We start from the raw sequence: 18,324 nt of genomic DNA, 5'->3' as shown, positions 1-18,324 counted from the left end.
CAGAAGCGGCAGTCGTCGCACCTTAGACAAAAGCCAAAGGTGGGTGCGGTCCGTGGTGCTTTCCCTGATGGAGGATCTGCGCCTTTCTCCGCCTCTATCCGTCTCTCCCTCTCTCCCTCTCCCCATCCCCATCCCCATCCCCCCCCTCCCTCTCCCTCTTTCTCTCCTCTCCTCTCCCTCACCCCCGCCTCCGCCTTCTTCTGCGCAGGTGCGGTCGCACCTGAACGAGCAGGCGCGCTCCATCAAGGAGCGGCAGAGGCGCGTGGTAGAGGCACAGCGCGAGTGGCGGGCGGACATGCACAAGATCGGCGAGCTGCCGCAGGGCGCACAGCGCGACGCGCTGCGGCGGCTGATGCGGCAGGTAGCCACTTCCGAGACCCTTCCACTTCCGCACCCTCGCCACGCGTGCTCCCCCAGGCCTGCCAGAGTCTGGCTGCTAGAGACTTGGCGAGGCAGCGTCGAGAGGCTCTGCAGCTGGCGCTGCTCCCCCTCAGCCCCTCACGCGCCCCGCCATACCCCACGCCATACCCCACGCCTGCCCTGCCCCGCCCTGCTCGGTGCAGGTGCGCGCCTCGCTGCAGCGGCAAGCCGAGCAGCTCAACGAGGAGACTGCGCACGTGCGGCAGCAGGCGGCGTGGGTGCGCGATGCGAGACTCGCCGCCAGGGAGGGGAGGGCGAGGGCCAGCCGAGGTCAGCCGAGGGTCGGTGCCGAGTAGGTGCGCGAGTGGGAGGCGTCGCTCGCGGAGCTGGACGGGTCGTACCGCCAGATGCTCGAGCTCTCGTGTGAAGAGACGCTGTTCACACCTGCAGCTGTGAACAGGTCGTACCGCCAGATGCTCGAGCTCTCGGAGGAGTCGGACGAGCAGTCGGCCGGCGGCAAGAGGAGTGCCCCCCGCCGGCGGCCCGCCTCTGCCGCGCTCGGGGGCGTCATGTCCGAGACATGTCCGTGACATGTCCGAGACATGTCCCTAGGCGGCCCGCCTCTGCCGGGCTCGGGGGCAAGTGGGGAGGCGGCGGCCGCCGGGAGGAGGAGCTGCACGAGGAGCTCGCCCGCATCGCCGCAGAGCTGACGAGCCTCGTCGCCGCGCCAAACGCCCCCTCTGTTTTCGGTGGGCCGTTTGCGCCGCCCGCGCCGCTGCCGGCCCACCTATCAAGCCAGCTCCTGTGCCGCCGCCTCTCGAGCCGCCGCCGCCGCCACCCGCGAGGCGTGTCCTCAGCGCGAGGGGCGCCGTCCGCTGTAGGCGCCAGCACCACGAGCAGCATTTTGTCGACTTTGGCAGAGAGGGCCTGAGGCTGCCGGCGGCGCAGCCGCGGGCAGCAGTCAACACCGCCGGCGCCGCCGCGTGGCTCGGCCAGCGCGAGCGCGTTCAGTCGCTCATGCAGTCGCACGCGCGCTGGCTGCGCAAGCTGCGCCACAGCATTGCCCACGCCGAGTAGCTCGCGCTTTCCCGTCCGGCGGAGCCAGAGCCGTAGAGACTGCCGTGTAGTAACGTAAGGTACCCGGTCTATGATTGTGTCGCAGCTTTTTTCACACCGTTCGAACCGCTCTTGCTTCTTAATTCTATGGCATACCGCTTACCGCTACCCGCACCGCCACGCGCCAGCGGCCAGCGCACTGATACACCGTGCACACCCACACGCCGGGCTGTGGAAATATACGGCTTTACCGGGGCGCTGACCTAGCTCTGTGCCAGAGCGCCGAGAAGCGAGAACTAGAGTCAAAACAATGAGATAGTCGGGAGCGAGACCTCGAGCTAGCCTCGCGAGGCTTGAGCCTATCGCTCTCGAGCGTCTCTGGGGCCTCTCGTACTCCGCGCATATCTCACACTTCACTCGTCCCGAGCCACCTGCTTGGGTCAACGGCTCTTGCTTCTTACGAGTGGCTTGCGCCATGCAGCGGTCAAGCGGGTGCAGAGGTGTCTCTCACTGCTGTCTCCTCGTCATCGCCGCCTCCCTTCGCCGCCTTCGCCGCCTTCGCGCCGCGTCTCCTTCGTCCCTCGCCAGCCCGGCCAGCGGAGAGCCCAGTCGTCGTCGTCGTCCTCGGCGTCCTCGCCTCTGCGCCATGACAACTGTGAATTCTCTAAGCATGAGCGCCGTAGTCGGCTGTAGCTTGTACTCCCAGCGACGAGCGAGACGCTCGTACAATGGGGAAGGCAGCAAAAAACATTGAGAATTGAACGCTACGGGATTCGCTACTGTCCATCTTGCTACAGAGACTCTCTACCCTCTCCTCACTTCCTTTCATTGCTCCTTCTTCACCGCAGCGAACTTTCGGGCGATCGAGGCCAGCGTGTCGTCGTCCACGAGCCCCTCGCGGTGCAGCACGCGCCGTAGGAACTCCGCCTCCCCAATCGGCTTTCCATCGTCATCGGTCGCCGTGTCGTCCGCGTCGCAGTGTTCCCTTATGCGCTTTCGCGTGCGGATCGCGAGCCACTCATTCACCCCATCCGCCAGCGCCACGACGGCCAGCGGGATCCAGACGATAGCGGCGAGCTTGGCGAGTGGCGTGGGAGGAGGGGCGATGTCGCCGTACCCAATCGTTGTCATCGTCACGACGGCATAGTACACGGCGTCGATGGCGCCGAGCCCGAGAAAGAGCAGGGCGTTGGCGACCCCCACGACAAAGATCAGCAACGGCCCGAGAGCGGCCCGCAGGTGGCGCCGACCGTAGCTGATCCGCCGATTCACCTCACGGAGTGAGAGCCGCGGGTCGGCTGTGTCAATGTTGAGAGCCACCGCTGGCACCAGCGCCGCGCGCAGACGCGTGAGGGCGGCCTCGACGGCCGGCTGCAGGGCGTTGAATATCACCGTGGTGCCGAGGAGCGCGGAGGCGCATGTGTACAGGCGGCCAGCGGGGCTGGCGGGTGCCATATCACCATACCCGACGGTGGTGGACGTGATCACCATGAAGTAGCAGGCGGAGAGCGGTGACCAGCCCTCGCACGCGCCGTAGACCGCAACGCCGGAGGCAAAGAAGAGGGCGACGAAGAGGAGGCTTTGGAGGTTCGCCATTCCCGGATGAGTTGATCTATCGCGCAGCGTCCTACCCCGTAACTCGTACGTCCGACGAAGCAATCTGCATGCGTGAAATTCTTTTCACAACCGCAATTCTTAGGGAGTCCATTATTACCTTGTGAAATTCTTTTTGGTGTTTTGGGAATTCTGTTTTGGATGTTGTTGTTGCGCCGCACGACGAGCTCTGCGTGCCGCCGCGAGACGCTCGCCGCATCGAGGGTCACTTCGCAGCTCGCGTCGCGCCCGATCCAGAACCGGTCCTCGGTCCGGCCGGGGTCGACAAACAGAGGGTGGCTCTGCTCTTCGCCGCCGTCGCGCATCTCAATGACCGCCCACTGCTCGGCGTCGCCGTCGTCCTCCTCGGACTCGTCGTCGATGACCTGCGTCGCATCGTTGTACTCCATCCCGCGGCCGGTGGACGCGCTGCCGCCACTCTCTACAGGGAAAAGAAAAGAAATCACGGCGCGAAAAAATGCTTCTGCGACAAAAAGAGAAATCGTGCGGCAACCAAGCCTCTAGCGAAGAAGGCCGAGGAGGAGAGGCTTCTCCGGCTTCTCGAGACGCTCACCGAGGAGAGGATGCGGCTCGGCATCACGCCGGAGAGCCAGGCAGCGGCTTCGGCCGAGGTGGCCGAGGCGGCTCGCTTGGATGCTGCGGCGGACGAGGCGGAGGAGGAGGCGGAGGAGGAGGAGGAGGCGGAGGCGGCGGCCGTGGCGGCGCTGGCTGTGGCCGAGGCTGCACGGGCGGAGTCCAGGGCGGCGGAGGAGGCGGCCAGGGCGGCGATGGACGAGGTCGTGGCGGCGCTGGAGGAGGCCAAGGTGGCGATGGAGAAGGCCACGGCGGCGCGTGAGGGGGGCGAGACGGCGTTTGAGGAGGCTGCGGCCGCTGCAGAGGCAAGGGGTGCTGCTGTGGCCACTGCGAGGGCCAGGGCGATTGCCGCCAGGATGGCAGCGGAGGCGGCCCAGCGCTCATAGCGCGAGCTGCTCAGAAGAGGCGCGTGGCCACCACCCTGCGGACTCTCTGGGTGGAGCTTGCTGTGTGTCAAGACAGAAAAGAATTTTTTCGGGCGAAAAGGAATTTCGATTCCCGGCGAAACCGGTTTAGCCCATGCCCGGCTTGGGGCTTCCCGTGCCAACGCCGCGCTCCGCACGCCGCCGCCGTCTGCTGACAGCGGGACGGGTGCTGAAGTCCCAAAGAACGTCCTCAAGGCGGCCAAGGACGGCCGCGTGGGACCAGTGCGATCGTGGCTGAATGACGGCGGGAAGGCCGACACCTTCTACAAAGCTGAGTCTCAGATCAGCGGCCGTACGATTCCATACACCCTGCTGATGCGCGCCGCACAGAACGGGCACGCGCAGATTGTCGAGCTCCTCCTGAAGCGCGATGCCGACATCAACCTGCAAACCAGTCGCGGCACCACTGCGCTCAGCGCTGCCGCCAACCACGGCCGCGAGGGAATGGTGGAGATGCTGCTGCAGCACGGAGCGGAGATGAGCCCGCAAGATTCGGCCTGGCCGGCGCTGGCAGCGGCTGCCCAGGGCGGCAAAGAGCGGGTCGTCGATCTGCTGCTGCGGCGTGGCGCGGAGATCGACCTGCAGAACACGAGACATGAACGGCGTGGCACCGCACTGATGCAGGCCGCAGTGCACAACCGCCCCGTCGTCCTGCTCCGCTTGCTGCGGGCGGGCGCAGACATGACGTTGCGCGACAAGGACGGCAAGACGGCACTGCAGTGGGCCAAGGAGGAGGGCCACGCCGAGTGCGTCCAGGCCTTCAAGACGTATCTCGGGGAGGTGGCGACGGCAGGCCGGAGCAAGGCGCCGTCGGCCGAGGCAGGCGGCGGAGACGCGGCGGGTGCGAGTGCCGCAGCCTCTGCTTCGAGCGGCGAGGGGGGCGCGGAGGCCGAGCCGAGCAGCGCGGAGGTGCCACTGGCGGTGCTGGCGTGCGGCGGTGCGGGCGTGCGGAGGTGCTGGCGGTGCGGCGGTGCGGTGCCAGAGGAGGTTGTGCAAGCAGCTGAGCGAGGCGGCGAGGAGGCGGTGCTGGCGTGGTTCGACGGCGGCGGGCAGGTCGACGCGACGTTCGAGTACGTCTTTTCGGACGGCCCTGAGAGCGGCATGACGCTGCTGATGCTCGCTATGACGCGTGGGCACGAGGGGCTGGCCGAGGCGTTGCTCCAGCGCGGTGCGGATCTCTCGTTGCAGACCAGCGTTGGCGGCACCGCGCTGATTCTCGCCGCCGCGAATGGCTTCGAGAAGCTGGTCGAGTTGGCGTTGCGGCACGGCGCGGCGATCGACCTTCAGGCCAACAATGGCGGCACAGCACTGAGCGTTGCCGCCGGCAAAGGCTACGAGAAAGCGGTCGACGCGCTGATCCGGCACGGCGCGGACATCGACGTCCAGTGCAACAACGGCGACACCGCACTGATTCGGGCCGCTTACCACGGCCTCCTCACCGTCGTGCGTCAGCTACTGCGGGCGGGCGCAGACGTGACGCTGTGCACTACGAGTGGCAAGACCGCGCTGCAGCTTGCCAAGAACGAGTGCGGGCGCGCAATCGAGGAGCATGCGGCGGCCGAGAAGGCGGCGGAGAAGGCGGCGGCGGAGGCGGCGTGGGCCGCGGGAGCGGCGGAGAGGGCGGCGCAGAGGGCGGCGGAGGAGAAGGAGGCGGCGCGGCACGCCGAGGAGCTGCTGGCGGAGGTCGAGGCGGAGAAGCGCGCCAAGGGCAAGAAGGGCAAGAAGAAGAAGAAGGGCGGCGGGGCGGGCGGGGCTGGGCCGTCGCAGGAGCCCGAGGAGGGTACCGAGGCGCCGTCAGAGGCAGACGCAGCTGAGGCGGCGAAGAAGGCCGAGGAGGAGAGGCTTCTCCGGCTTCTCGAGACGCTCACCGAGGAGAGGATGCGGCTCGGCATCACGCCGGAGAGCCAGGCAGCGGCTTCGGCCGAGGTGGCCGAGGCGGCTCGCTTGGATGCTGCGGCGGACGAGGCGGAGGAGGAGGCGGAGGAGGAGGAGGAGGCGGAGGCGGCGGCCGTGGCGGCGCTGGCTGTGGCCGAGGCTGCACGGGCGGAGTCCAGGGCGGCGGAGGAGGCGGCCAGGGCGGCGATGGACGAGGTCGTGGCGGCGCTGGAGGAGGCCAAGGTGGCGATGGAGAAGGCCACGGCGGCGCGTGAGGGGGGCGAGACGGCGTTTGAGGAGGCTGCGGCCGCTGCAGAGGCAAGGGGTGCTGCTGTGGCCACTGCGAGGGCCAGGGCGATTGCCGCCAGGATGGCAGCGGAGGCGGCCCAGCGCTCATAGCGCGAGCTGCTCAGAAGAGGCGCGTGGCCACCACCCTGCGGACTCTCTGGGTGGAGCTTGCTGTGTGTCAAGACAGAAAAGAATTTTACGGCGAAAAGAAATCGATCACGCGAACCGCTTAGCCATGCCCGCCTCGCGCTCCCGCGCCAACGCCGCGCTCCGCACGCCGCCGCCGTCTGCTGACAGCGCGCCGGGTGGCGAAGTCCCAAAGAACGTCCTGAAGGCGGCTGAGGACGGCCGCGTGGGACCAGTGCGATCGTGGCTGAATGACGGCGGGAAGGCCGACACTCTCGCTGAGCGACCCTCTGAGGTCGGCGGCAGTACGGTTCCATGCACCCTGCTGATGATTGCCGCACGCAAAGAGCACGTGCAGATTGTCGAGCTCCTCCTGAAGCGTGGCGCGGACATCAACCTGCAGAACAGTTGCGGCACCACTGCGCTCAACGCTGCCGCCTTCCGTGGCAACGAGCGAATGGTGGAGATGCTGCTGCAGCACGGAGCGGAGATGGGGACGGCGCTGGTATTTTCCGCCCAGGGTGGACAAGAGCGGGCGGTCGACCTGCTGCTGCGGCGTGGCGCGGAGATCGACCTGCAAGACATGAACGGTGACACCGCGTTGATTCTCGCCGCCTGCTTCAACCGCCCCGCCGTCATTCTCCGCCTTCTTCGGGCGGGCGCAGACATGACGTTGCGCGACGCGGCGGGCAAGACGGCGCTGCAGTGGGCCAAGGAGAGGGGCCACGCCGAGTGCGTCCAGGCCTTCAAGACGTATCTCGGCGAGGTGGCTGCGCGCCGGAGCAAGGCGCCGTCGGCCGAGGCAGGCGGCGGAGACGCGGCGGGTGCGAGTGCCGCAGCCTCTGCTTCGAGCGGCGAGGGAGGCAAGGAGGCCGAGCCGAGCAGCGGCGGTGTGGTGCCAGAGGAGGTTGTGGACGCGGCTGACGACGGCGACGAGGAGGCGGTGCTGGCGTGGCTCGACGGCGGCGGGCGGGTCGACGCGGCGTTCGTGGACGTCTTTTCGGACGGCCCTCTGAGCGGCGTGACGCTGCTGATGCTCGCAATGGCCAAGGGCCACGAGGGGCTGGCCGAGGCGCTGCTCCAGCGCGGTGCGGATGTCTCGTTGCAGAACAGCAAAGGCACCACCGCGCTGAGTATGGCCGCCATGAATGGCTTCGAGAAGCTGGTCGAGTTGGCGTTGCGGCACGGCGCGGAGATCAACGAGCGAAACGGCAGAGACTGCAGCACCGCGCTGATGAGCGCCGCCACCAACGGTCACGAGAAAGTGGTCGACTCACTGATCCGGCACGGCGCGGCGATCGACCATCAGTGCCACAACGGCGACACCGCACTGATTCTCGCCGCTTTCTTTGGCCACCCGCCGCCCTGCTCTGCCTGCTGCGGGCGGGCGCAGATGTGACGCTGTGCAGTGCAGATGGCACGACCGCGCTGCTGTGGGCCAAGGAGAAGGGCCACGCCGAGTGCGTGTGCGCCCTCGAGGAGCATGCAGCGGCCGAGAAGGCCGCGGAGAAGGCGGCGGAGGCGGCGGCGTGGGCCGCAGGAGCGGCGGAGAGGGCGGCGCAGAGGGCGGCGGAGGAGAAGGAGGCGGCGCGGCACGCCGAGGAGCTGCTGGCGGAGGTCGAGGCGGAGAAGAAGCGCGGCAAGGGCAAGAAGGGCAAGAAGAAGAAGAAGGGCGGCGGGGCGGGCGGGGCGGGGCCGTCGCAGGAGCCCGAGGAGGGTGCCGAGGTGCCGTTGGAGGCAGACGCAGCCGAGGCTGCGAAGAAGGCCGAGGAGGCGAGGATCCTCCTGCTTCTCGAGACGCTCACCGAGGAGAGGATGCGGCTCGGCATCACGCCGGAGAGCCAGGCGGCGGCGTCGGCCGAGGTGGCCGAGGCGGCTCGCTTGGACGCTGCGGCGGACGCGGCGGAGGAGGAGGCGGAGGAGGAGGCGGAGGCGGAGGCGGCGGCTGAGGCGGCGGAGGCGGATGCCGAAGCTGCACAGGCGGAGGCCAGGGCGGCGCAGGCGGAGGTCAGGGCGGCGCTGGAGGAGGCCACCACAGCGCTGGCGAGGAAGGAGACGGCGCTCGAGGAGGCGAGGGCCGCGACAGAGGCGAGGCGTGCTGCTGCAGCCGCTGCGATGGCCAGGGCGACTGCCGCCAGGATGGCAGCGGAGGCGGCCCAGCGCTCATAGCGCGAGCTGCTCAGAAGAGGCGCGTGGCCACCACCCTGCGGACTCTCTCTCTGGGTGGAGCTTGGGAGCTTCCGTCGAGGACGCGCTCGCCGTGCACTGAGATGTGTGCTTGGGTGTTGTCGCTGTTCATTGGAGCCGGGGAGGTCAGAGGGGGGGGGGGGGGGGCTTGTGGGGCGAACTCCGCGCGCGGACTGCGGTGCTCGCCGCGCGAGGAGAGACACTGTGAACCGCGCCGCCGCCCGCTTGCCACCGTGCGCGGCCGCGGGCGGGGCGGACAGTTTTTTCTTTTTGTGTAAAATTAATTTTACACAGATCCACCTCTCAAGTGAAAAGGAAAAATGGAGCCCCAAAAACCGAGAGGATGCACTCACCCTCTCTCCTAACCCCTCCGCCCCGGAGGGACACGCCGAGTCCGAGGCACGCGCTATAATTATTGAACACTATATGCATGTACGAAGTTGGTACTGAGGCATCTCTCACTGTAGGGGGCGCAGCTGTGGTCGACCGCGGCGCGCGCCAGTGGCGCGCCGCTCAGAAGGAGTCCTTGTGGAGCACAAAGCGCCGGGTGGTGTCCGACTTGTTCATCTTGCTGGTCATCGCCGCCAGCTGCTTCCCGATGGCGTTTGGCCCGCAGAGGAGAGGAAGACGCCGACGTCGCTGGTCGGGAAGCTGTCGCCGATGCTTTGGCCGATGCGGTTCCAGTTTGGCCGGCCCGCATACTGGTTGTACTTCTCGTCCGCCGAGACAGACTTGAGGTTGACCTCGCCCGTAATGTACCTATCGGCGCCAAGGAAGCGTCTCAGCCGCACGTGGCAACGCGCGTCTCGCAACATCTCTAGCTGTGATGTGCACGTATTCAGCTCAAAGATGCCCGCGAGGCTCGTGTCCTCGAGGATGTCGACGAGCACGTCTTTGAAGGAGAGGAACTCGCGATCGTCGCGGCAGATCCAGTAGAAGACGACCTGCAGCGGGCACGTGGAAGAGTAGGGTGGAGAGCCTGCGCGCGCGATCGCGTGTGTGTGACCGGGCCATTGGGGGCGAGGGAGCGCCACCTTTTTGAGCGGCGACTCGAGGCGATCCTCCCGGGCCTGCTTGGCCAGCGTCTTGAGGATGCTGGCGAAGGGGGTGACGCCGATCCCGGCCGCCACGAGCACCATCACCTCGAAGTGAAATACCTCCTCGCTCGCGCTGCCGTACGGGCCGTCCACAAAGAGCGTGTGCGGGATCGAGATGGCGCGGCTCTTGCCCGGGTCGTCGTTGGCGAACTGGCTGGTCGCCGACACCAGCGTCCCCGGCCGGGAGAACGTCTTTGCTCGCCCGCCCTCCTCCGGGAGCAGCATCTGCCGCAGCGCGTAGGTCCAGTCCATGTCGGACCGGCACCGGGAGCGGCCGCACATTGCTCGGTACCCCCCCTGCACAACTAAGCTCATCCCTGCTGCTAGGGGGGGGGGTCTGACCCCCCCAGCAGCAGAGCGCACTGGACCCAGCTCTCCCGCCTCTTCGCCGCCGCCCCCCCCTCCACCCTCGGCTCGTGTTTGAGCGGTACGCTCGAAGCGGTTGTGTTCACCGCGCCTTCGAGCCCAATACACCTTCGTCGTGTCGAGTGCTGGCGTTTTACTAAACACTGTGGCCATGTGAGTCTATCTTGTAATACCACACGCGCCTATACATCAGTGTAGTCTCATCATCGAGTGATTGCTGGCCTGTGGCGTATGACCTCGCGTGGATATCACCAACGACGAGCATGCGAAGATAGGGAACAATATCTTGTACAGCCCGCTGAGCCACGGCGTATGATGGGCTGCGAGAGCCGTCTCTTCCACCCTTGAAGCAGAGGCGCCGCGAGGCACGAGAGGCGTAGAAGAGAGGCTGGCGTGCCCCGCACCTCCCGGTTGGCAGTAGGAGGGCCCGCCGGTGAGACCACTGATTTTGAGGCCGACCATAAATTCTCGCCACTGGAACGCATGCTACTTACAGCTGCTGTCTGTACAGAGATGCCAGCACCCCCCACAGGCAGAGCGCTCCTGCTGGGGGGGGGGTCCGGACCCCCCAGCAGCAGAGCGCTGCTGCTGGGGGGGGGTCCCGACCCCCCCAGCAGCAGAGCGCTGCTGCTGGGGGGGGGGGGTCGGCCATGGGCTTAGTTGTGCAGGGGGGGGAGCGAGCAGTGTGCGGCCGCTCCGGATGTGGAGGGAGAAGGTCCGCTCCTCCGGAGAGGAGGAGAGCGTGAATGGGTGCCACTCCGCGGAGATGCCCGGCGCCTGCAGGAAGATGTACTGGCCCGCCTGGAACTTGAAGCGGCGCCCGCTCGCGAGGCGCATCGTCAGGTGCAGCACGTCCTTGGTCGGCGAGACCGCGCGCAGCAGCTCGACCGGCTCCTTGCCGCGCAGGCGGCCGATGAGCTTGTCGACGAGGATCAGTCCCATCGGGAAGAGCGAGTACGCCCAGAAGGCCTTGCTGTGGGTCCAGAGGAGCACGAGCACGGGCACCCAGAGCTTGTGCACCTTGACAAAGATGGAGTGTCCGCCCCACTCCTTCCCCCACTTGCGGCGACGGAAGCGCTCGAGGCCGGTAAACATCATGGCGATCATGCAGAGCGCGATGAGGTGGCCGCTGATGCCGGTCCACGTGCCGACCGCCTCTGTGTGTGGCAAAGAAAAGAAAGCACTGAAGGGAACCAACCAACAGCTCCGGTGGATCCTGACCTATCGTGTATCGAAAGGTCACAACACACCAATCTCTATCTACCACGCTCTCTCCTCTCTTCTCTCTCAAAACGAGAACACGTTCCTCCTCGAAAGACTAGTAACTATACATGTATAGGCCAGCGCGACTCTCTAGAGGTAGAGTCGCATCGCGCAGGCGGAGAGCAGAGAGAGAGAGAGGGCAGCCAGGGACATCAAGAGCAGCATGCTCCACAGCCGCGACACAGCCTTTGACGTTCGCGGGCGAACTGGCGAATTGGTTCATGAACTGGTTCGGTGAACTCGCGGTTCGTTCGGTTTCGGAGTTCGCTCTGGACGCATCCCCTTGGTTCGCTGCATGGTTCGGTCGTTCGCCCAGGCCGCCGCGAGGTCTTCAGGTGCAATTGCTGCTTCGGCAATGGCGAGCTCAATCTTCAGCTCGGCGCTGGGCCTGCTGCCCGTGCAGACGAACACGCTGCCTGTGAACGCTCCGCCTTCAGCCTTCGTGCGCTATGCAGCAGTCAGTCATCCGACCGGATCCTACACCACCGCAGCTGCGGCCAACGTATTTCCTGCAGAGGTGTCGACGTCGCACCTCCCGATCCAGCTCAGCGGCGAGCTGATTGCTGGGCTCATCCCCGGCGGCAAAGAGTTTACGGGTTACAAGGTTCGCGACTATGGCCAGCTGCAGAACGAGGTGGCCAAGGATCCCGAGCAGCAGGCCAAGATGCGGGCGCAGACGGACGCTGCGGCGCCGGCGCTCAAGACGGCAGACGGAAAATCGCTCGACCTGGGATCGCTTCTGGAGGAAGCCGCCAGCAGACGGGAAGAGGGGAAGGTGGAGACGGGAAGCGGCGAGGCGGCGCGCGTCGCGGCTCTGCGAGCCGAGCGCGAGGCCGCCGAGCGAGCAGCCGATGAGAAATTCCGGCAGGAGCAGCAGCTGCGCAAGGCGTCGCCTCCCGAGAAGCAGACGCCGATGAGCCAGAAGGCGCCGGCAGCCGCCCCCGCCACGCCGGCGGCGCCCTCGTTCAGCATGCCCAGCACGGACTTCAAGGTGCCCGATTTCAAGGTCCCTGCGATGCCGAGCACGGACTTTAAAGTGCCGGACTTCAAGGTGCCGGACCTGAAGGTCCCTGCGATGCCCAGCACGGACTTCAAGGTGCCGGACCTGAAGGTCCCTGCGATGCCCAGCACGGACTTCAAGGTGCCCTCCTTTTCGATGCCCGCCATGCCCGACCTCAAGCTGCCCGACGCGCCAGAGATGAAGCCGCCGCCAGCGGCCGACAAGGCGGCCGACGACGCGGCGGCCAAGGCGGCCGCCGTCAAAGCAAAGGCGAAGGAGGCGGAGGAGGCAAAGGCGGTGAAGGACGCGGCTGCGCAGCGGGCGGCGGCGGACAAGGCGGCGGCCGCCGAGGGCGACGTCTCGCCTCCCCCATCTCCTCACCTCGGCCTTCCCTCGCGCCCCGCCCCGCAGGCAAAGGCGGCAGAGGAGGCCAAGGCTGCGGCGGCGAAGCAGCGGGCGGCGCGCGAGGAGGAGCTGCGGGCGGCGGCTGCGGCGAGCGGCGACGGCGCGTCGGAGGAGGTGCAGCGCATTCTCGCGTCCGCAAAGGCCGAGTCGGAGCAGGTTGTCGCCGACGCCTCCGCCGCCGGCCGGCAGCTCACCTCGGCGGCCAAGGCCGAGGCGGGCGCGCTGACCTCGGAGGCGGCCAGCAAGGTGGCGCCCCCTCCCCACGAGCTTCGGCCGAGGAGACTCGTCGGGACGGGCGTGCTCAGCCCGTCCCCGGTGCGCACCGCGGCCGCAGGCGTCTGCGATCCGGTCGCAGGCCGAGGGCGTCGCGTCTGCCGCGCGGCGCGAGGCGAGCGGTGCAAAGTCGGAGCTGAGCAGCTTGCGGTCGGAGATCGCGTCGCTCGAGCAGCGCGGCGCCGCGACGCAGGCGCCGTTTGCCGCGCCACCCCGCCCCTCCTCTGCGCCCCCGCTCTTCCCACGGCAGACGCCGCGCGTCCGCCGATCCGCCCGCCGAGATCGCAGCCGGTGTTGTGCTCGTGCGTCCGACAAGATCTCACCCCCCACCCCACACCTCGCCCCTCCCCCCCACCCCACACCGCGCCTCCAGGCCGAGTACGACAAGACATTCTTCCTCAACTTTGGCACGCGAGGCGAGCTGAAGGACGAGGTGCCCTGCGCCAGGGCGAGATCCAAGGATGTGCCCTGGACAGGTCCAAGACAGGTCCGCCGCGTGCCCCCGTAGGTCAAGCGCCTCAAGGACGACGCGGCGAGGGCCACCAAGAAGGCGGACAAGGCGGCAAAGGCAGTCGACAAGGCGCGCCGCACCGCTCCCCCCCCCCCCCCGCGCCGGTCAACCCACCGCCGCCCTCGCCGCCATCTCGCCGCCGACATACCAGCCTCTCGCCGCCCCTCTCGCCGCCCTCACCCACCCACTCCTTCCGCTGAACGCCTCCGTCCTGGCGGCACAGACTGCGGGCGATCTAGAGAAGGCCGAGGCGAGCGCCGCAAAGGCGGGCGAGCAGGCAGCCAAGATCGAGGCGGACGCGGCGGCCAAGGCGGCCAAGGTGACGGCCGAGGCGGAAAAGCAGGCGGCGGCGCTCAGCAAAAAGGCGGAGGGCGAGGCGGCCAAGGTGCTCAAGTCGGCCGAGTCCAAGGCCAAGGCAGCAGCGAAGGCGGCATCGAGCAGCGGCTCGGTGCGACCTCTCCCCTACCGCCGTTCGCGCATCGCTCTCTCGCGCATCACCCCCCTGCTTCGCTGCTCCGTTTGACCTGGCCCGCCCCCCGACACTACCTCAGGTGCTCCCTGGAGCGGCGGTGGGTGGCGCGTCAAAGATAGTAAAGCCCTGACCGGCTCCGTCGTCCTCGAACTGGGGAGGAGCTGTGCTGTGCTGCCTGATGGAGGCTATTCGTGGGTACAGTGGGCCATCGCCGCGGCCGAGCGGAGCTCTTGGGCCGCTTCTTGCGCCATGTCTCTGAGCGAGCCGGAGGGAGGCGGGGGTGTTCGCATGAACGCGCAGAGGATGTGCAGCGCGCATTGGGGTTGAGATGTGGCGACTTTCGTAGAGCCGTGTATTGTGCGCACCCGGCAGAGAGTGGCGCTCATTTGACTTTTGAGTGGTGTCAGTGTCGATCATCCATGGCATGACGAGTTACAAAACCCAACCCCTGAAACGTCTCAAAGACTTGTCAACCACAGAGAACTCCTCCCCTCCCCCCGCATGACCGACGACTACCCGTCCTTCGGCGACTCCTCCCCCTTCGGCGCCAACGTCTACTACCGGGGGCCCGTCGCCCTCGCCGCGCCTCGGGCGCGTACTGGCTTGATCCCAGCGGCACACGTCTACGAGGGGGGGCTCCGAAAGGTCGGCATGCCTGGCATGTCGGGCGACTAGGCAGGTCATTGACCTCCCCCCCGCTTGTCCACCCGGCGTGAGGGGCGGGAGCGCAGCCATTCCAACGGCTGGGAAAGTTTTTGAACGGCCGTGCATGCGCCTGCATGCCGGCTTACTAAGAAGGTCCCTCGCTCCCGCCCCTCTCCCGGAAGACGCGCGCCGGCCTGGGGGACTCGCTTGCGATCCCGTTCCAGTCAGAGGCCGCGTGAGGCGTGTGGGACGGTGCACGCTGGGGCTCTCGACTGGGGCTCGGCCCCAAGTGCGCTGGCCTCGCGTCTCGGAGGGGGGGCTCCGAAAGGTCGGCATGCCTGGCATGTCGGCTTACTAGGCAGGTCATTGGCCTCCCCCCCGCCAAACTCGGCCATTCCAACGGCCAGGCCGCTCGCTTAAGGCTGATTGGCTAGACGAGCGGCCTACCTCCATGGGGCTGTTGGCACGGGGGGAGGGTGTCAATCACGGCTCCCGGGACGCCGGAGAGATCGGGTTGGTCTCCCCCGCCTTCAGCCCTGACCCGACGGGGACGCCACCACCCTCGCCCAGGGATCTACAACGCTGTCTTAAGGTCCGACAGGTTCGGCACCGGGCACCGCCTCGGTATACAAAATAAATGCGCCTGTGCGGGCGGACCCTCCCTCACAGATCACAGATCACCAGAGAACCAGCAACCACGCTTGTGTAGACGGTGGAGCGGTGCACAGTGGCACATGACCACAAGAGACGCAGAGACTCGGCGGCGCGCATATCGCCCTTCTGCCAAACTCCTTCTAGCCTTTCGTTGTCGGAGATGGAGGTGATAAAACTCCGAGTAAAAGGCATTACTCCTACAGATGCTGCCGCCATGACATAATCGCCATCATCCTCATGCCCAGCTTGCGCGTAGGGAGGAGGAGGCTGCGCTGCTCAAGCACGGGCGGGAGGGGTTTCTCCTGCGGAGTCGTGCGTGCGCAGGGCTCCTCTTTGCTTTCTTCTACTCCCTACTATCATCTCGTTCCCGTCCTACCAGAGAAGGTTACTTCCCCCAGGATTATTGGTCTTCTCTGCCTGCGGGAACACCCTCGGGCGGCCGGGTGGGGCTGCGGCTGGAGCTAGCATGGCTCGATAGAGCCGAGACCCCGTGTTGAGGCGGCGCTCCTGTGGGCGGCTGTGGAATCGGCAGATTCGACCTCAGATCTCCAGTATTCTCATCCCAGTGGATGGACGTCCGGACGTCCCTTTGTGTTCCTCTCCCCGTCCGCCAGCGAGACGCTCAGTCGCTGGCGGCCGCAGTTTTCTGTGAGCAGGGCCGTGCTCGCGTTGCTTGTTCTCGAGGCACACCGCGTACGGGGACGCACGCGCCCAGCTCTCTCCCCCACGCCGACTCCAGTGCATTTGGTGCGCGTCACCGTCAGCGAGAACCAGAGCGACACGCTCGCCGTCAGTCTACAGTGCAGCCGGGGCTTTGTCAACCACACGATAGTCATCACGAGCCCGATGGACAGAGAAACGCAGCGCGTTTGCTCCCAGTCTCGCCTGACGCGGTGCCATGTCACGGAGGCTCTGCACCTGAATGGTGACCCGTTCAACAAGGGTCGGGCACTCCAGGAGGTGAGCGGTCGTGACGCTCGGAACTGTCATCAAGGCCCACAATCGCAATAATCCCCTGTTTCTGTCCACGCAAGGTACAGCGCAGGTTGCATGCCGACCTAAAGGTCATCGGAGGGCATGTGCTGCTGCTGGACGCAGACATCTGTGTCCCGGCAAAGGTGTGCTGCTTACTGCACACCCGCATTTAGGGCACCGGGCGTCAGCACCTTTTGCTCACGCCCCATTCCAAAGGTGTGGTCAACCATCTACCACCACCTCCCCACGTCTGACCGCGAGCTGCTGGGAATCGTCAACCGTTGCGTGTACCGCACGCCGGCGGACGCGATCGCAGGGAAGTACCACGCCGACACGCAGACCGGCAGTGGGGTGAGGCCTCTAGTCGCGAGATTGTCCGACTCGCCATGACACATCCCAGACCACACCACCAGGCGCCGTCCCTCGTAGCTTGTGACCAATCTTGGCTTTTTCCAGCTCTACATGGCCAATCGAACGAGCCCCGTCTACCCGTCCAACTACCGGACCGCGGGAGCGAGCGACAAGATATTTGGCGGCCAGTTCCGCCGGGAAAACCGACACCGCCTGGTCACTTACGTCCACCACCTCGGCGACACGGGCAGGTGGCGGGGCAACCACAAAAAGGCTGACTGGCTGACAGCCCCTTTGAATGAGTCCTGCCCGGGGAGGGGAGAGATGGGGGCTGGCGGCGGCGATGGCGACTGGCGCCGCGCCACCGCCGCCCTGGCGCGTCTCGGCGTGACCGGCCCGGCAGCCGCCACCATCTCGAGGTGGGCAGAGACGGACCCGCAGCTCTTCACGAAGCTGATGGCCGGCCCGGCGAGTTATTATGCGGGAGAGGATGCGCGGAGGGACACGCACTTCGTACGCTCATGATGAACGGTGGTGTTGTTGTTGGTTGTTGGGGTAAGAGGTAACAGGGAGAGGGGTTTCGCCGAGGTAGGTAGGTAGGTAGAAAGGTGAAGAACTGCCATGCTCGCCGAGAAATCAAGAAAAAAGAAAGGGTGGACGGATTCGGCGGCGGACGGGTTCCATCAGGGCGGCTTCTTGTACCTGGCCGTGACGCAGCTGCGAGTAGAGCTTAAGCAGCATGTTAATACCGGCGTGCGCCGCGCGCTCGGAGGGCTGCTCGCTACACCTCGATTCTATCGATGACGACATGCTGCAGCTCGTGCTCTCCTTCGTGGACGAGCCGAGCGACTGGGCTCACGCCGCCGCAGCGTCCCGGTCGATGCGAGAGGCGATCCCGCACAAACTGAGCACTCTTTCCACAAGCCGCAACCCTCAGCGTCTACCGACGCGTGCCTAGGCGGCCAGCCTGTCCAACTGGCAGCGTCGCCTCCGGCTGCACTTTGGCGTCGACGTCGACCCATCGGGGCTTGGCCTGCGGCCCGGCGACCACCCGCCGTTTAGCGAGTTCCGCGGGCTGTGGCGCGCCTACTACGACGGCGGGTGGACGCCGCTCCGCGTGGACCACCGGCTGCTGCGCCACCTCACCTGGCACGCGCTCAAACAGCAGCACGAGTTCGGCAAAGCGCCCGTCGCCCACAGGGTCGAGGTGTCGGACGGCGCGGCCGACTCGGACGACAGCGAGGGGGAGGAGGCGTGGCCGGCCGAGGCGCGGCGCGGTCTCCGCTCGGCGTGGCTGCTACAGGCGCGAGGGAGGGCGTCACGCCGGGACGTCCCGAGAGGAGGGTGTTGCCCGCGGGAGAGATGCCCTGGTGGGGCAGGAAGTCACCCACTGGAGAGGCGACTGCTGTTGCCGGTCCAATCCCTGCCCGGCCGCCGCTGCCTCAGGCGGCGGCGTGCGCGCTGGACCCGCTCTGGCTGACGCAGAACGCGCCGGGCTCGAAGGCTGCCGCCGCAGTCTGCACGGGCGCAGTGTTGCTCGACTGCCAGGCCCCCTACCCCACAGTACCCGAACCCACCCTCCCCTACCCCACAGTACCCGAACCCACCCTCCCCTACCCCACAGTACCCGAACCCACCCTCCCCTACCCCACAGTACCCGAACCTAACCTCCCGTACGCCACAGTCCCTTACCCCACGGTACCCGAACCCACCCTCCCGTACCCCACACAGTACCCGAACCTAACCTCCCTTACCCCACGGTACCCGAATCCACCCTTCCGTACCCCACAGTACCCGAACCCTTGCTC

At 66.8% G+C, this 18,324-nt stretch overlaps 7 protein-coding genes across 7 annotated transcripts; 4 read left to right on the top strand and 3 right to left on the bottom strand.

Moving 5' to 3' along the window:
• Positions 1-295: 295 nt before the first annotated feature.
• On the top strand, positions 296-1,437 carry EMIHUDRAFT_248706 (Hypothetical protein; the record flags this gene model as incomplete). The annotated part of the gene is made up of 5 exons (XM_005762073.1): positions 296-361; positions 564-638; positions 717-781; positions 973-1,164; positions 1,242-1,437. The coding sequence occupies 5 exons, from the start codon at positions 296-298 to the stop codon at positions 1,435-1,437; spliced, it is 594 nt and encodes a 197-aa protein (XP_005762130.1).
• Positions 1,438-2,241: 804 nt separating this feature from the next.
• On the bottom strand, positions 2,242-3,012 carry EMIHUDRAFT_248705 (hypothetical protein; the record flags this gene model as incomplete). Its single annotated transcript, XM_005762072.1, has 1 exon — positions 2,242-3,012. The coding sequence occupies one exon, from the start codon at positions 3,010-3,012 to the stop codon at positions 2,242-2,244; it is 771 nt and encodes a 256-aa protein (XP_005762129.1).
• Positions 3,013-3,043: 31 nt separating this feature from the next.
• EMIHUDRAFT_248704 (hypothetical protein) lies at positions 3,044-3,607 on the bottom strand (the record flags this gene model as incomplete). Its single annotated transcript, XM_005762071.1, has 3 exons — positions 3,044-3,054; positions 3,131-3,395; positions 3,584-3,607. 3 exons carry the CDS (start codon positions 3,605-3,607, stop codon positions 3,044-3,046), a joined length of 300 nt encoding a protein of 99 aa, XP_005762128.1.
• On the top strand, positions 3,594-8,486 carry EMIHUDRAFT_120723 (hypothetical protein; the record flags this gene model as incomplete). Its single annotated transcript, XM_005762070.1, has 3 exons — positions 3,594-3,833; positions 5,697-6,146; positions 7,920-8,486. The coding sequence occupies 3 exons, from the start codon at positions 3,594-3,596 to the stop codon at positions 8,484-8,486; spliced, it is 1,257 nt and encodes a 418-aa protein (XP_005762127.1).
• Positions 8,487-8,807: 321 nt separating this feature from the next.
• Positions 8,808-11,074, bottom strand: EMIHUDRAFT_471024 (hypothetical protein; the record flags this gene model as incomplete). Its single annotated transcript, XM_005762069.1, has 4 exons — positions 8,808-9,263; positions 9,339-9,448; positions 9,539-9,898; positions 10,574-11,074. 4 exons carry the CDS (start codon positions 11,072-11,074, stop codon positions 9,080-9,082), a joined length of 1,155 nt encoding a protein of 384 aa, XP_005762126.1. The 3' UTR covers positions 8,808-9,079.
• Positions 11,075-11,975: 901 nt separating this feature from the next.
• EMIHUDRAFT_459906 (hypothetical protein) lies at positions 11,976-14,331 on the top strand. The gene is made up of 8 exons (XM_005762068.1): positions 11,976-12,566; positions 12,642-12,881; positions 12,970-13,167; positions 13,282-13,341; positions 13,417-13,488; positions 13,643-13,867; positions 13,971-14,265; positions 14,290-14,331. Exons 1-7 carry the CDS (start codon positions 12,144-12,146, stop codon positions 14,019-14,021), a joined length of 1,269 nt encoding a protein of 422 aa, XP_005762125.1. The 5' UTR covers positions 11,976-12,143; the 3' UTR covers positions 14,022-14,265; positions 14,290-14,331.
• A 2,863-nt stretch (positions 14,332-17,194) lies between these two features.
• Positions 17,195-18,113, top strand: EMIHUDRAFT_459905 (hypothetical protein; the record flags this gene model as incomplete). Its single annotated transcript, XM_005762067.1, has 3 exons — positions 17,195-17,405; positions 17,475-17,846; positions 17,963-18,113. Coding segments are annotated over exons 1-3 (672 nt in total), but the record flags the coding sequence as incomplete, so codon positions are not given.
• Positions 18,114-18,324: the final 211 nt, after the last annotated feature.

The sequence above is a fragment of the Emiliania huxleyi genome (genome assembly GCF_000372725.1).
Source record: "Emiliania huxleyi CCMP1516 unplaced genomic scaffold EMIHUscaffold_696, whole genome shotgun sequence".
In the NCBI taxonomy this organism is placed as follows: Eukaryota; Haptophyta; order Isochrysidales; family Noelaerhabdaceae; genus Emiliania; species Emiliania huxleyi.
The sequence above is the reverse complement of the archived record's forward strand: the minus strand, read 5'-3'. Positions and strand labels throughout refer to the sequence as shown.

Bases quoted from the DNA above. Each gene is read 5' to 3' on its own strand.
- EMIHUDRAFT_459906 (XM_005762068.1), top strand. From the start codon at position 12,144: ATGAGCCAGAAGGCGCCGGCAGCCGCCCCCGCCACGCCGGCGGCGCCC. The intron at 12,882-12,969 runs GTGGCGCCCCCT...CCGCGGCCGCAG, and splicing joins CCTCGGAGGCGGCCAGCAAG to GCGTCTGCGATCCGGTCGCA. The intron at 13,489-13,642 runs GCGCGCCGCACC...CTGGCGGCACAG, and splicing joins CGGCAAAGGCAGTCGACAAG to ACTGCGGGCGATCTAGAGAA.